The sequence below is a fragment of the Anopheles coluzzii genome, chromosome X (assembly GCF_943734685.1).
Source record: "Anopheles coluzzii chromosome X, AcolN3, whole genome shotgun sequence".
In the NCBI taxonomy this organism is placed as follows: Eukaryota; Metazoa; Arthropoda; class Insecta; order Diptera; family Culicidae; genus Anopheles; species Anopheles coluzzii.
In genome coordinates this window covers 1826663-1843219 of record NC_064669.1, presented here as the reverse complement: position 1 = coordinate 1843219, position 16557 = coordinate 1826663, and the positions used below count along the sequence as shown (strand labels likewise).

At 48.7% G+C, this 16557-nt stretch overlaps 2 protein-coding genes across 5 annotated transcripts in view; one reads left to right on the top strand and one right to left on the bottom strand.

Moving 5' to 3' along the window:
• LOC120959055 (glutamine-dependent NAD(+) synthetase) overlaps positions 1 to 16557 on the bottom strand; it is a 39537-nt gene that overhangs the window by 16583 nt on the left and 6397 nt on the right. For 2 of the 3 annotated variants that reach the window (XM_049605643.1, XM_040382209.2), the window contains exon 2: positions 3527 to 3564. In XM_049605643.1, coding sequence (XP_049461600.1) covers positions 3527 to 3564 — 38 coding nt within the window. Of the gene's footprint in view, positions 1 to 3522; positions 3565 to 16557 lie in introns of all 3 variants that reach the window. The other variant, XM_040382217.2, reaches the window with a different exon arrangement.
• Positions 1 to 16557, top strand: part of LOC120959045 (cytosolic carboxypeptidase Nna1-like) — a 32803-nt gene that overhangs the window by 10421 nt on the left and 5825 nt on the right. Inside the window, exons 2-11 of one of the 2 annotated variants that reach the window (XM_049605638.1) lie at positions 5174 to 5355; positions 9987 to 10139; positions 11573 to 11805; positions 13662 to 13811; positions 13958 to 14264; positions 14337 to 14441; positions 14501 to 14676; positions 14746 to 14908; positions 14976 to 15134; positions 15205 to 15273. In XM_049605638.1, the coding sequence (XP_049461595.1) occupies positions 5174 to 5355; positions 9987 to 10139; positions 11573 to 11805; positions 13662 to 13811; positions 13958 to 14264; positions 14337 to 14441; positions 14501 to 14676; positions 14746 to 14908; positions 14976 to 15134; positions 15205 to 15273 (1697 nt within the window). Of the gene's footprint in view, positions 1 to 5173; positions 5356 to 9986; positions 10140 to 10978; positions 11806 to 13661; positions 13812 to 13957; positions 14265 to 14336; positions 14442 to 14500; positions 14677 to 14745; positions 14909 to 14975; positions 15135 to 15204; positions 15274 to 16557 lie in introns of both variants that reach the window. The other variant, XM_049605636.1, reaches the window with a different exon arrangement.

Here is a 16557-nt window from a genome sequence, read left to right as displayed (position 1 = left end):
ATAAAACATATTTCTATCAATATTCAATATTTTAAGTTTTTAACACAAAAATCTAGGTTAACTAATATACATTTGTTGGTATTTTCTTTAACAAGCGTGATATAACGTTCACGCATTAGCTGCGGGTAACTCCAAACTGGTCCTCAGCAACGTTATTTGCGAAGCAATGCGGCCCGCGAAGGGAAATGTGGGGAGAACCCCCTGGGACCAACACAACATCATTCTTATTGACTGCAGGAAGTACAGTACAGATAGTAAGATTGAACTTCCCAAGCCAAAGCTGATAACAACAGTGGGATGCAGATAAGCCGAAGGTTCAATGCGACCATGTGCTCGTCAAGCGTCAAGTTCAATTACGGGCTTATCTTGGTTTTGCGCTAAATATTGTGCTAGACACTTGAACTGTGGCAATACAACACATAATTCATGGGTGTGAGATATATTATATACTCCTCGATATTAGATATTATAGATATTACAGAGTCTATAATTCAGAGAGATAATGTTGAAAGCAACCGTAAAATCATGCGAAGACTCTTTAAATATTCGTGTCTACGTATAACAGTACAACCCGCATAATATGTCTCTTAGATTCCATGGTTAAATGTTTCTTTAAAATTTTACATACGTTAAATTGTACGTAACAAAAAGTTATAAGTCACTAGCTGGCCCGAGAAACTGAGTTATTACGAAAAAAACTAAAATATTCCATTATTGCTTTTTTACTTGGGATAGTTATATCGTGCCCGTATCCCCTCAGGATCCGATCATCGAGTGTAAACCGCCAGGCACCATACACCAAGTGTCAAAGTGCTGTAACAATAACAATCCTGCTCTTTGTATGGGAGTTAGAAAATCATTATTAAATTAAGTTTAGTGTAACATCTGAACGATTTTTAAGTCTTAAAACCTATTCTCATACCACCATAAGGTGTGTGCAAAGTTTCGTTGAAAATGATCCAGCCGTTTCGGAGTTTGCTCGCAACAAAAACCGTGACACGAGATTTATATATATATATATAGATAACAATTATTATTATCATAAAAACAAAAATGAAGTAAAATTGGGGTTTTTCGAATAGAAAAATGTAAATTCCCGTATACAATGTATGGCCAACCCGAGTAGGTGGTAATATAAGTAAAGGTGTAGTTTTGGTTCTAGATACGAAGGATAAAGATGATGTAAGATCGCAGAATATGTAGGGAGAGGAAATTTTACAAAATTCACAAAAAAACAAACGCCGTTCGGAAATTTGTTCACGAATCGAAAACCACTTTTACGAACCGACACACTAGCGCACGAGCGAGGCAAACCACCGAACACCAACCACACAGCGCACACGGTAAACCCGTCCCGCAAACGATTGCAAAATTAACTCCTGTCCACCGGCGAGCCCATGGTGCACGACACAAGACACGAACCGCTTCCTCGCTTCGGGCAGCCGCGCGTGCTGCTGCTGCTGCTGCTTTGCGTGAAGCGCGTACGGACTGTGAGCAGCACGAAGCGCCAAAAAGCGAGCGCGTTCACCATGCTTTGCATCTCCCTCTATCGCTCTATCTCTCTCTCTCTCACGCTTTCGCAAACACTTTCCCGCTGCTCCTTTGTGCGCGCGCCTCATACGATGACATACATTGGAAGACTTTTCCCCCCCGAGTCTGAGAAGAAGCGAACGACAGAGAGAGAGTGAGTGAGTGAGCAGACACATAGAAAAGCGCATCTGCCTACTGGGAGGGGTTGGGGGTGTATTTTTGCGACAGAAAGAGAGAGATAGAGAGAGAGAGAGAGAGAGCGAAAGACAGGTGCAGCGAGGTCCTGTTGGAGATTGGGGGAACCGCGTGCACATTCCCATACAGTCCGAAGGCAGACAACCAACCAACCAGCCAGCCAGCCAGCCAGACCGGCCAGCCGTTCGCTTGGCACATTTAGTCGCACGGTGAAGACGCTCGTCAGTGGACGTACGAACGCAGAACGCGCTTTTTTCGCGGGCCAGCCCACCCCCCACCCCCTTATTGGACAGAAGTCTTCCCGTGCTTCGGGTTTGTTGTCTAGTGTCGCCTGCCTTTCCGTCGATCATTTCGGAACTGTGAGTGAGTGTGCGTGTGTATGCGTGAAGGGTGTGTGTGTGAGTGTGTATGTGTGTGTGTGTGGGTGCGTGCAAGCCAGTGTGTCCCGAATGTTGGGCACATTCCTGGCTAATTAGTTAATTAGTGTCAACAATCAACTTCGCGAAACCTCGCCAAGCCGACCACCACGATCACAACAATCATTCCGTACGCTACCAGCAGCACCGGTAAGGGGCAGTAAGGAGCGGGTAGCTTTCGAATCGTAGAAACAGACAAAAAAAAAACCCTTCATGTTCCCGCGGCCCAATTCGCCCTAAGTTCAGCACCAAAGATCAAATTAAATGCTGCTTCCGACAAAAGGGGGAGGCAAAAAAACTCGCACCGCTTGTTTGTTTTGTATTTACAAAATAAATGCCGCCAGCACAAACACACGCACGTAAACAGTGGGGCAGAATAGCGACAAAAAAAAAACAAACACAAGTGCATCTTGCAAAAACAACAACGACACCAAAAACCTGCGAGGATCGTACCCGTGGCGATTGCGGCTGCTCTGATGCCATCATCATCATTGCCAGCGACCCAAACAGCTGATCGTTCGCAGTTGTTTCGCTTGGCAGCTAACATGGGGGGGGGGGGGGGTGCGGTGGTGAGGGGGTGCCGGGGTGGATCGTGCACCAAACGCAAAAACCCGTGCCAATCGCGATAGTGTGTCGCGCGCTGATGCGGTGGCGACGACACGGTGCGCGGTGCGGTATGTTTACGTTGTCTTTACCGAACGTCCGCCTGGCGACGCTGTAAGATCACGCACACACACACACACACATAGCATAATGTGTTGTTGTTGTGTACCAATGTGTGTGTGTGTGGGGGGGGGGGCGTTTTTGATATTTGCACGCATCAGGTGCACCATGTTTGTTTTCTCTTTCCATCTACCGCCCTTCTCCTCAACACCCCAATGGGAAAGCATGGGATTGTGGTGAAAATTAATGATGCTGCTCTTTAGCGGTGAGCAGTTTTGTACATGCCCTGGAATGGGAAGCACTGCTCAAACTGTGTCGAACGATGAATCAATGAAGCGATGAAGCGACAAGAAAGTGCAAAACGGCGAAAAATCCGGCTCGAAGGACTAAAACAAAAATGCGTATAAAAAGAACATTTCTTGAATCTTTTGCACCACCAAACCCATCACGTTTGCGTTGAAGTGTGCCGGAGACCCTTTCAAGGGCCACTTCACTGTGCATGGCTGATTTAAAGGAGGAAAAATCAAAGCCACCACCGTGACACCTGTGTTACTTCGGCGCGTGCGGTAGGACGAACTTTTAAATGAGTTACTGCCTGTGCAAGCATCCTTTTAGGCAAGAGCCCTTTCGGTCGAGAATCGCAAGGAGAGCAAACAATCAAATGCAAAAGAGGCTGACGCTAAAATAATTGTATAAAAAACACCCAAAAAAAACATACTTACTCCCTTATCTCTTGGTCTGCTGCCGAAGCGTCCAATATCTAGAATAAAATAAATACAAAAAAAAAACTTGAATTAGTTAGAATTCGAATATCACGGTAGAAATAATTAACCGGCTAACTTGAACTATTTAACTGTCAGAAAATCAGATTGATGAGTCAAAAGGCAGCATCATCATTAATCAACGAAGCAAGAGTGGTTGCGTTGCAGCACGTTTTAGCATTATCATCCAAGCGGCACTATTTCGAGAACGAATGTCACCGTGCCGGAGATAGATCCCTCCTGCCAATGGCGAACAAACACGATCCATCCAATCGGAAAAGAACATTCATTTATCGGTAGAATGCAAGCAGCTAGGAATGAGACATGATTTTGGGCAGATTTGTGCAATGAAATGAATGTCGTTCCCCCACGAACAAAAAAAAAACTCCAACCCATCCTCTTATGATTAATATACTCCCAATAACCACTGAGTCACATTGCACGCACACACAAAAAAAAGCGGAAAATCTCATCTGCTTCTTACCGAGAAGGTAGAATGGCGTGGCGCGTGTGGCAAAAGGCGGACAAGCGAAAGCGTACAAGCACCGCACATCTCAAGAAAATGAGCTTTCCGTTCCGTTTTCATTCGACAAAGCCGGCTGTTTGCGCCCAGAACCAGCGCATCAGTTCTTACCTCGCGAAATCCGGTGGATGGGGGTTTGTGTGCTCGTAACGAAATAATAGTAATAATAATAATAATAATAAGTACAGTACAGCGGCAGCAGCAACACAAAAAAATCGCAAGCTCATTAGGGCCTTATGAATGTTTAATCAGACTGCGAGTGGGCGGGGGGGGGGGGTTAAGCGGGCGGTTGGAGAAGGTAACCTCATCAACCTTTCGCCCGGCTTCTGCACACAAGTGCCTTGTTGGCCTCGTTCCGATGGCACGTTTCGCCCTCACCGTGTCTCTGGCTGTGTGTGTATGTGTGTGTGTGTGTGTGGTCCTTTTTCCTATCGATGAGATTTCGCGTTCATTTCATCAAGGACACGGAAGCGCAGGAGGAGGAGCCCACCATCATCAGCGCCCATGTCTTTTGCACTTTTGCCTGTACGTAGCGTACTTTGGCTCATTTCATACCACCAACCTTCTCTCCCTGGCAGCTGGTTTCGTACCGACCCAGCAGAGTCCTTTCGGCGGTGTATCGTTGCTTAACGCGAGTGGCTTACTCATGCACACACACATAGAAGTACACAGAAAAGCTTATGAAAGAATCGCATCGCGAGTGGGAAGATTTATTTTTACCCACAAAGAGGTTTTTATTTCGCCCGCTCGTTTCTTATCCTTCTTCTTCTTCTTCTTCTTCTTCATGATTATCTCCATTCAACCGCGCTACTCGTTGTCCCTCTCGGCCCCACATCTTTTATTCCCGCAATAAACCCTCCTCCCTTCGTTCGGTGCAATAACTCACAAATAAAGCTATTTGCGCTCAAACAAACCAAAATAAAAAGCAACTCACTCTAATTCTTGTATCCTTTTTTTTCTTTCTTTTTTGCATTTCCTCTCTCTCTCTCTCTCTTCTTCTTTCACTTGCTGCGCTTGTGTCCCGTTCTGTTTCTCGCTTTCCACATCTTTCCACAACCGTCCCGGCCCGGGGAATGCGCATGCAGCCGGCTACTTGGGCAGCTTTCTGTCGAACAGCCTCAAAACGCATCAGCTCGAGGTGAACACCGACTCGAAAACGCTACGCCCGATCGCACGCCTGAAGGAGCCGCGGGAACTGTTCGCACTGCCGAAGGAACGAGACTATGATTGCCCCCAGCAGGCCCCCCGATGGCCCATCGAGTGTCAGGTGGGTGAACAAAACATTAACAGCAACAAAAAAAAAACGAACAAAATGAAATTAACATGGAAAGAAGCAAACGACCGGGCTTATTATTATCGGGAGTGTCAAACTAAACCTCACTAGCGGTGATAGAAAGTAATTTTGAGGCAATTTATATAACACACGGTTTAGTTATCTACGTGCAGCTTAAATAGTAGAGCTGATATTAGCTATTGTAGATTATTGGTGCATTATTTTGCAAATGTCAGCTCCATTCACCATAATAATTTGCTAGAAACATGTAGACAACCCTGCAACCCCCAAATCGGAATCAATTTTCGGGCGATGAAAAGCTAGCGCTCTGTTCCCATTCCACTCGCACGAACACACCGACGCCTACAGCCCGCTGCTAATGTAGAACATTGACCCTTTCCCGTACATCCCCCAGTCCGTGTGTTTGAACTTTTTACCCTTCCAACGACGGACGGCGGGAGTGATGGGACGGCGTTCTCCCCTCTTCCCCCAGTATGGGTTCGAATATGTTTCTGCAACGCGAAAACGAAAAAAAAAGAAACACCAACAGAACGCAAACATTCACCGGAATCAACATCAAACAGCGAGGCCCAAAACGGCTGTTCGAGTGGAAATGTTCAGCACCCGATGGAGGCGCCCGGTTGTTTATGCGTTTGCGCCACGGTTGGGGTGAAGGGGAAGAGCGGTGGGGGGGGGGGGTCTGAAAGAGTACGTGCTTCAACGGCATCGATGAAATCAAATGCTGGAAAGCAAAGGGCGCGGAGTGTATGTGTGTGAGGCGTCTTCCAGTGAAAAATCCCTGTCCCCGAACACTGTCTGAGACTAGATTTTTCCACAAACTGGAAGAAAGTAAACCCGAAAATAAGGACAAAATCAACACACACACACACACACAAAACGATCCAGCAATACCATGTTTCAAAGATTGGTACACTCGATTAATGAATTCCATTTGGCAACCGGCCGGCCGTCCTCCCAATCCCCGAACCCAACCTTTTTACGAATCACAAATTAAAGGCACCAGGTGTTGAAGTGATGGCGTTTGCGTTCGTTCGGTCGTTCTTTGTATTTCGCTTTTCTTTTTTTGTTGGACTGTTTTAATTACCATTAATCGAAAAATATTACTCAACGAAAAGTTGCGAACGAAAAAGCTGGCGCCCAATCAAGATTCAAAATTAAGGGCGACGGTGGTGCCGGTGCGCGGCGCGGGGGGGGGTGATGTGCGGTATGGCAATTAGCTTCCATTTCCAATCGCTCGCTCCACCCTTTCCACCTCCCTACCCTGAAAAGCACACACACACAAACACACACACACACAATCAGAGGGACAGCTGGCTAGACACTAAATTTAGCAGTCCTTTTTTTATTATTCCACCGCTTCCTTCACACACCTCCAAACCGAAGAAAAAAGTTTTCAAGGTTTTTTGTTGTTGTTGTTGTTGTTGCTTACGTATTGGATTGCTTCCCCCCACTCTGGGTGCGTTTTGACAAGTGTGTTTGCGCGCGTTGATTGCAGGGAGAAAAGCCTGCCGCTCCCGAAAGTTGCCCGCGCTTCACAAGTGGCTCCTGGTCACGGCACCGGGCGCACGGGTGTGTAGATGATGTTAATTGGTTCATGTGTGTGTGTGTGTGTGTGTGTGTGTGTGTGTGTGTGTGTGTGTGTGTGTGTGTGTGTGTGTGTGTGTGTGTGTGTGTGTGTGTGTGTGTGTGTGTGGTGCCGGATATTTCGGGGGAGGGGGGGGGGGGGGGCGAGTTCGGAACGAAATTTTGAAGCACCGAGAAGCCTTGAAACTTTGCTTTTCTTTCTTTCCGTTTATTTTATTTTTTTTTGTTTTTAGTTTTGTTTACCGTCCTTGCCCGTGTTGGCTGTCCCGCGCATCCGGCGAAAGGTGCGGGTGACATACGGTGTACTGAATGTGTGCTACCATTTGCTTTCAGTGGGTAGTTTCGTATGTGGTGTGTGTTTGGGGTGGACACTACGCGGTGAAGTGACTTCAGTGTTAGGCGGAATTGTGAGGATCAAAGGCAGTTGTTGCGAAGAACAAACACACACACACACACACACACACACACAAAAAACATGTTCTCTGCAGGACGCAAAGCAAGTCCGATGGCGATGACGTGTGCCAGCCCCGGGGGAGGTACCGAGGGTACGAGAGCCCGTGTGGTGTTTGGGCTTGTTCGTCTGGCAGTGAAGGGAAATTAATTTCTTTACCCAACCCTCTGGTTGTTTGCGGTTTTTTTTTTGCTGTTTTGGTATGTGGGAAGTTTGTTTTTTTTTTCACATTGTTTTTTTTTTTTATGAAAGCAGCTCCAAAATAACGCAAATTCTCGCGTGTGTATATGTTTATTTTTTGTTGTTGTTGCATTGTTTTTCCTTGCTTGCTAATATATCGTTTGCTTCGTTTGTTTTTTTTTTTTGAGTGTGTGTGTGTGTGTGTGTGTTTTTTTTCACCTCACTAGCGAAAATTTTCTTCCCTCGCAAAGCAGCCAATCAAACGAACCCATCACAGATCGATGAAGCCGGCATTTTACCACCGTACTCTTTCAATTGGGGAATCCCCTCCCTCCTGCCCATTTCCAAAAGCCCCCAAAACCAACTCGCCCCCCCCCCCAGTGTTACGTCACCCGAGTGAGGGGAAGGGGGGGTTCACCAATCAAGCGGAAGCACGCAAGTGGAATGGTACCGAAATTCCGCCATCGATACTTCGCCTCCACCACCCCCGGTGTTTCAGGCGCGTCCTGATGAAGTCATTCCGGAGGTACCACCGCGTGCGAGCCGCGTTCGTGCAATGAATTTTCAGCACACCCTGGCGCGGCCCGGGCAGGACGGAACCCCATTTCGTCGCCACCGCTGCTTTCGCTGCTTAGTTGGTTAGTCGGCGAAAGAAAGTCGAATAACAGGAGCACAAAAAAAACGGGCTTTGTTCTCTCCAATCCACCACACCCCCCCACCCCCCCCCCCCTTCCCCTGTCCTCACTCTTACTGTCAGAGTATGTTGCCAATCTAGGATGGCTTTTCACTTTGTTTTTTGTTGCTGTGCTTCGAAACCAAAGGTACAATGACTCCTGTTTGTTATTCGAATCCTCGCCCACCGGCACAGGAGCCACACCGGTGCTGCTAAATTTAGACACCCATTCCCGCCCCCTTCCCTTACCGGGGGGGCTTTCGTCCCAATTTGAGGTTGGTGAGGGGATCGATTAGATTTTCTTTCCCCCTTTGCTTTGCTTTTATGATGAATAAATATCCCTTTTTGCTAAGTGCCACGCAAGCGGTGGGCGCTCCCGGTCGCCGGCATTGATTAACCTTTTATCCTCTCTCGGCGGTCAACCGAGCCCGAGCAGCGCCATTAAATTTATGTGCGTCCCCCGGGCGGCTGTTGCTATAAGCTCTGGTGGTTTTGTGCGGAGAAGCTTTTAATTGCTTGCTCGATGCGGGACGGTGGCGGTTACCAGCAGTCGATACGAGCTAGAAAATGTCACATACATTGTAATTAACGTCTTGCTGTGCGGGGGCACGCTAACAAGGAGTAATGGGTACGTAGCAGAGCACCGACCGACTCCATGCTTGATGCGACGCTATCGACTGTTGGACGCCAGCGAAAAGGTCAAGTAATTCCAAAGTGAGGCGTCAAAAACGAGGTTTTTTTGCGTTTTGGAGACTAATTTACGCGTCTACAGTAACGCCTACGCACGACGTGGTGTAAGCTTTATTGCGTTCAATCGCCACATCGGGTGCTCAGTGATAAATCTTAAATTTTATTACGTAAGTTCCAATCCTACTTTTACGTTTTTCCAAAGGATGTAGCCGTCCATTTTGTCCCGGTTAGCTTTCATCGAATTTCTGGTGACGTTTTTGTCACAAACACAAACAAACAACGATCACAAACATACCGAAGTGGAAGAGGATTTAAACGTTGCGGCGTTAATTCTTAGTTCGACATCTAGTTATGTTGGGATCTGACAAACAATTGCATCCAGCTACGCCAGGAACCTTAACATCTAGTTGTCATCTTGGTTTTTAACATCTTCTTAACATCTTAACCGTGCATGATATCCCCCGGGTACAAATCCAATCCAATTCTTGGCGAAATTTAGTCTCCAAGTGTTGAAGTTTCAAGTGAGGATCTACTTGGGATGTGTGGAGCCGACGAGGAAGTGATTTGGTCTTCGCTTTTTGAAATGGAATAATCAAAGGTCTCAGGGAATAAAGTAGATGTGGAAAAGCAGAAATAGTCATTTAAAGTTCCTTGTCTGCAGAGGCCTAAATCTAGAGCCTAGATCCTAGAGAGTGTCCTATGCAACAAATTTCAATTCCAGAATATCTCCCAATCATTACTTAGCTCACCTGTATGTCACAATGAGTAAGCAAAGTTATAAAACGCCAAGCATTAAGTGATACATACATACAGAAGGTTGTGTTAACGTTTGTTGTAATGATCCAAAAACTGGAGTAGTAATGTTTTATTCCTGCTATTTGCCTGCCACTTCCAACGCAAGTGCACAATCTAAGGAGGCCATAAAGCAGAGTAATTTTAACTTCATTTCATTTGGAAGAACCATTCCAGCCGCTTCCGCGAAAGCATCACTCATTATTGCACTCTCTATGCCTTTCTCCCGCTCAGGTGCTTGAGGAGCGCGTGTATCACCTGGACGACGCACCGGAAACGCCGGAACCGTACTACCAGCCGACCGGCAAGGAGCTGCAACCGCGCCCGGTAGGCGAAGAGAATGGCATCATCGTGTACAACTACAACCCGACTAGTGCCGTGCACTACGTAAGTACTTCCGCTCCTGGCTCGCGCTAACCCGCCTCGGGCACCTGCCCGACCAATTCCACCACCGTGCGCGGATCTAGATAACTTAACACATGCTGTGTCGCTTGTGCGTGTTTGTTTGTGTTGTCGCAGTTGTTGTTGTTGTTGTTGTTGGTGTTGTGTGGCTGCCTCATCTCGCCATCGACCATCGAGCTTCGCTTTTCCCCGCAGGCGACTGTAACAAAAAAAACGAGTCCCATGTACAAGGACAAAAGGACATGCAAGAGCAAACTCCAGGCAAGGAGTCGAGTAATCTCGTCGCCATAACTCGTACAGCTGGCAATGGGATGAAGTCGTGCATACGCATGCTCTTTCACCATCCGATGCAAAGCGGATGCTCTCGTACTGCCCGCCTGGGGCACTCATCTCATCTCAGTGCGTGTACTACACCAAGCAAAGCAACGCCAAACACCCCAATGCACACCATTGTTGTCCCGTCCAAACCCTTTACTGCGGCTGCAAAAGAACACGACGACGCACATCTCTAATACTGCAGAGCAAAGTGGGTCCCCTCCCCCACCTCCTTGCTAACCCCTCTACCGGCCCGTCCCATCTGCCCACTCATCAGCTACAGCTTTGAGTCCCTTTCCGAGCAGTTTGGAGCGAGCGCGGACTGGTAGCTCATTAACTGGATTTCTGTGGCGCGCTTCTACTGTTTCTTCCATGCTCATGTTTTTTTTTTCTTCTTTCTATGGTCTGTGTTACTTTCATGTACCTTCATCCTCTCCTCCCATTCATTGTTTTTCCCCTTCCTATCCCGGTTCCGGGTTCGTTCCTTTGCCGTGTGTGGCGCCACACAGTTGCCGGTGGATGACGAGGTAACGCAGCCCGAGCCCGAACCCGTACCGTGCCCGGGGAAGGGTGGCGGGTCGGTGCTTCGGCAGCTTCGGCAGCTTCGCCGGCGGCTCCAGCGCACCCTGCTGCAGTGGGAGGCGAGCGAGTACGTCGACCGGGACTACTCGTACGAGGAGATGAACGATGCGGGCGAGATTCTGCCGTACGACGAGGAGAACCAGATCGTCCATCAGGTGGTGGAGGAGTCACCGACACCCGATCGGGAGCTTGTCGCCATGCATTTGCGCAAACGGGCGTCGGCTGGCGGCGCATCGAGCGAAGGGAATGTCCAGAAGCAGGTCGACAGGGAGGCAGTGAGCAGCAGTCCCGACAGTGATCGTGACGGTTGCCAACCACTCAGACACGTGGACAGTACCAGCAGCACCAACAACGACAACAACAACAACAACAACAACAACAACAACAACAACAACAACAACAACAACAACAACAGTGACGAGTCGGATGACTCCGACGGCGAACAGACGGGGTCGTCGCCTGCGGTACCGGCTAGCATGACCAAGACCACCACTAATCGTACACCCGATCTCTGTCCGCAGTTTAGCCGCTCGACGGTCGGCGGCTCGAAGGCCCAGCCGGCCGCCCATCCGACGCCGCTCGATCCGGACGATCTCGTGTTCGAGTCCCGGTTCGAGAGCGGCAACCTCGGGCGCGCGATCAAGATCACGCCGACCTACTACGAGCTCTACCTGCGGCCGGACATGTACACCAACCGGCACACGCAGTGGTTCTACTTTCAGGTGAAGAACACCAAGGCGAAGGTAGTGTACAGGTGAGTGACCGCTGCTTTTCGTCCTAGCTAACGCTCCTAGCAACTCCGAACCACAGACATAGTGCAGGGAGGGTGAGAGACCTATGCATACAGTAGCTGTGCCGTGCGCAACACGACGTCGGCCAGAGCATATGGTGTCGATGTCCGATCCGGGTTTCGGGTTTACGAGCACGCGCGCTCATCATTTTGACGACCCACGCGCAAGATCCAACCAGATCTGCAACGAACCAGCAAACCAAAAAGACACCACCGTTTGGACGATATTTTCGATTTCGCCGTTTCCATCCATCTTTCACACACTCGCGCGCGCGCACACACACACACAGACAGAGCACTAAATGGTCCCAAAATCTCGCCATTAATTACTGAACCTTGGGTTTTTGGGTGATATTTTCTCTCCCATCCCCCCTTTGTTCGGTGTATAAATATACACCGAAATTTCCAACGCCTTTACCGGGCCCGTCGTGACACACACACACACAGTGAACGCGAATGATCAAACTGCGTTCGCGCTTGTGGGCCCAGCTGGCTTGAGGCAGGACGGGCGGGGCGTGCGAAATGAGCCGATTATTATGCTTAACGACCGGGCGTTGCTCCACGCGCGCGGGTACTGCTCCGGCTGCTCCACGACCTTTTCCGACTCTTCCGAACGGGAAGCAACGGCGCCAGTAAACACAACAGCAGGGATTACAAACAACCGACGCGATCTCCAACGCGTGGACCTTGCAAGTCCACGCAAACCAATTAATGGCCCTGCTTACTTTGGATGCACACGCGGGGGAAACCTTTGGCCAAGAATAGCGGTTTACTATTTCGCGCATAGCGGCCGATTTGAATGTTTCCGAAACGGAATCAAACGGTTTGGCTGTAGTTCTGAGGAAGGTGTTGGAACGGTTGCAGCATGCGCTAGAAATAGCGCGCAGCACATCTTGGATGCTGCTAAGATATTACAGGGTTGCATGGGAGACATTTTGGAACGACCAGGAGGACCCAAAAATCTCTCCATCATACTTTAAAGAATCATACATTCTCTTCGGGAAGGTCCACTCGAACAATGACGACCTTTGATTTTATAAATATCTAGATGACCTAAACTCAAACTCAAGCTCCCAGAGCCAAAGATCTTCCACAACAACTGGAAGTTGGCGAGACAACTACAGTGCGGGTCATTATTTATCCAACAACCCATGTCATCCGAATGAACACAAAGCACCGTGTCGAACGTGTTCGAGGAAGCAATAAAAAAAAAGAACAACCACAACACGTCCGATGCACAACGACCATCCCCCCGGTAGGAGCGCTTCTTCCAGCTGTCGACACAGTGTTGATGCTTCCGAGGAAACACCAAACTATTTTTTCTCTCTCCCCGCTCAAGGTGGTCGGTTCGCTCGTCGGTTGGTGCACTACGCTCGCCAAATGGGACAGTTTTAGACTGGCAGTAAAAAAAAAATGAAATACAGGTCCCGGGGCCTGGGTTAACCAATTAAGACGGCACAGCTGTTGGTTGTTGCGCTCCGGTGGTCCCCAACCCGACGGAACCTCTTTCTCGGCGTTTATTCCGGGATCCGGAACGCGATACGAAAATAATTCGAAACAGGCGGTCACAAGGCCGGAAGGGTGTGCGCGGGTTTGGGACAATGTTGTCACGACTCGGTCGTGTATGTTGCAACAACTTCAACAGCTTCGGTCAACAGCTTCTTGCACCATCCTGCAAGCTAAGATTTTCTTGGAGCATCATCAGTGAGGTCAAAGAACCTTGTTTGTGTGTGTGTGTGTCTCTCTCTCTCTCTCTTTGCTGTCTGTGTGTGTTTGTTTCGTAGTTGTAGTTGGAGTAACGTTTGCTTCTCCTTTCACAGATTCTCCATCATCAATCTAACGAAACCGGACAGCCTCTACAAGGAGGGCATGCGGCCGCTGATGTACTCGACGATGGATGCGGAATGCAATCAGGTCGGCTGGAGACGGTGCGGCGACAACATTGCCTACTTCCGAAACGAGGACAACAGGTATGACAATTGTCACGCGGCTATTTGGGCCCACGTAGTAGTAGTAGTAGTAGTAGTAGTAGTCGTATAAGAAGTACGTCCTAGTCTCACGTCACGCTGCGCGGCGGAATGTCTTCCTTTTGCTATCTCTTCCCCTACCCCTGCAGCAATGGATACAATTACAGCCACTACCATCACCGGCCGGCCGATGACGACGAGGACGAGTACATCGGCACCAGTTCGTTCACGCTGTCGTTCAACATCGAGTTCAAGTACGACGGCGATACGGTCTACTTCGCCCACAGCTACCCGTACACCTACTCCGACCTGCAGGACTATCTGATGTGCATCCAGCGCAACCCGGTCAAATCGAAGTTCTGCAAGCTGCGGCTGCTCTGCCGGTCGCTCGCCGGCAACAACGTCTACTATCTCACCGTCACCGCGCCGACCACGCACGAAGACGACAATCAAAAGGTAGCGACCAGACCTGGGAAGATACCGCGCGGAAGATCCTAACATCTCGAACGTCTTGTTTCTCGCACGCAGAAAAAGAAAGCAGTCATTATCACCGCACGTGTTCATCCGGGTGAGAGCCCGTCCTCCTGGATGATGAAGGGTCTGATGGACTTCATTACCGGCGATTCGTACGTGGTAAGTATGGGTCAGGCTCATAGCGATACGGTCCCAACAGCCATTCACTTCTATCGCAGGCAAAGAAGCTACGGCACAAGTTCATCTTCAAGCTGGTGCCGATGCTCAACCCGGACGGCGTCATCGTGGGCAACACCCGCAGCTCGCTGACGGGGCGCGATCTCAATCGCCAGTATCGCACGGTGATACGCGAAACCTATCCCTCGATCTGGAACACGAAGGCAATGATAAGAAGGTAGGTAGCGCGTAGACTCTGTTCACTTGCTGTACGCTTCTAACGCTCACCCTACCCTGTGCGTTACAGACTGATGGAGGATTGCGGAGTCGCGATGTACTGCGATATGCATGCGCACTCGCGCAAACACAACGTGTTCATTTATGGGTGCGAGAACCTCAAGCGGCACCCGGACCGACGCCTGCTGGAGCAAGTCTTCCCGCTGATGCTGCACAAGAATGTGGCAGACAAGGTACAGGGGGAATTGGCAAAGGATTTGGCCGTTTTTTTTTTCACGCGCACACTTCTCCTGCTTCTAGTTTTCGTTCGAGAACTGCAAGTTTAAGGTGCAGAAGAACAAGGAAGGCACCGGCCGGATCGTCGTGTGGGTGCTGGGCGTCACCAATAGCTACACGCTTGAAGCGTCCTTCGGTGGCAGCACGATGGGAGGCCGCGCCGGTACCCACTTTTCCACTGCGGTAAGCAGATCAAAGTTACGTACGTAGCTCCCATTTGGCCTAACGCTCATCCCATAATCTCCACCCGCAGGATTACGAGCACATCGGACGGGCGTACTGCGAGACGCTGATGGACTATTACGACGATAATCCAATCAAAGTAAATTATTACCTAAGACGCATTAAGAAGATACGCAAGAGGGAGAAAAGGCTGCGGAAGGCGCAGCGCACAGAGCAGCAGGAAAGCTTCTGGTGGCTCAATGAAAGCTGAAGCCAGTTCGCAAACGCCCTCGTTAGCGCCCCTGCCAACGACGACGCCAACCGAACGCACCAAACACCACGTCACGCACACAAGGCCGGGACCTCCCATCCCATTGGTTGGCATGCGGTGCTCAGGGTGGCGTCGCGCTCTTCCCAAGCTTTCTCTCCGCTCTGTTTTATTTCCCTCACACACCTACGTATTATCTTCGCTAGTTGCCCACCATCTTGTAGACACTCACACACGCACAGAAGCGCACTCTGTTTAATCTGTCCTGTTTAGTATACCTATCCCCAATCCTCCAAGTAGTAAGTAGTACACCTTAGTGGTAACTTCGAACGCAAAAGTGTTGTATCTGACATCCACAGTCAAAACGGAATTGGATGAATCATTCAATTAATTCAAATGAATCTGATGTTCTAACACGATGGTTCAGCTATCTCCAAAGAATCATGAATTTCCAAAATTTCTTATTTGTTCAAAGATTCATGGTCCTCCAAGAACTAACGAGTCCTTGACCACTCTTGAACTATGTTCAAGGTGTTAAGACCTACGCGTTGATTAAGGCTTCACCTCAGGCTTTATTTTTCCTTTTCATGCCATGACTCCTGAAGTAACTCCTCAGGATCTGATGTTCTTAATAATTATGAACTTTTCAAGCATATTCTATTGAAACGAATTCTTTCAAACAAATAACTTGAAGTCTAGTTGTCCAAATGGAATAGGTGTTTATGTATCGGATTGGTTCATGATTCTTTCTGAGATTCAAAATCCTGGAAGCTGCATAGCTCCCGAGATTCAGATTTGAATGTTTGATTCCCGATTTCATTGAAGATTCAAATGACTCATACAGCACGACACATTTGCGTTTTTCCCTCTCTGTAGTCTTTTAGAAATCCAACATGTTGTGCACTCGTAATCCCATCCCCCATATCTCACGTTATCGCCATTGCAATTATTCGCGTAGTTAAGTATCATTGTGTGTATATGCGTGTTGTATGTAGTTGTGAGTGTGCGTGGCAGGCCACGTTAGGCACACCTTAAAAAAAGCAAACCAAGAACAATCGTAAAATACAACCACAGCGTTTGACAACTGTACTAGCGTTGTGCACTATTGTTTAAAGTGTTTATCGCAACAACAGCAAAAACACCCACTCACACTGTTGCATTCTGTACTAGAGGTAA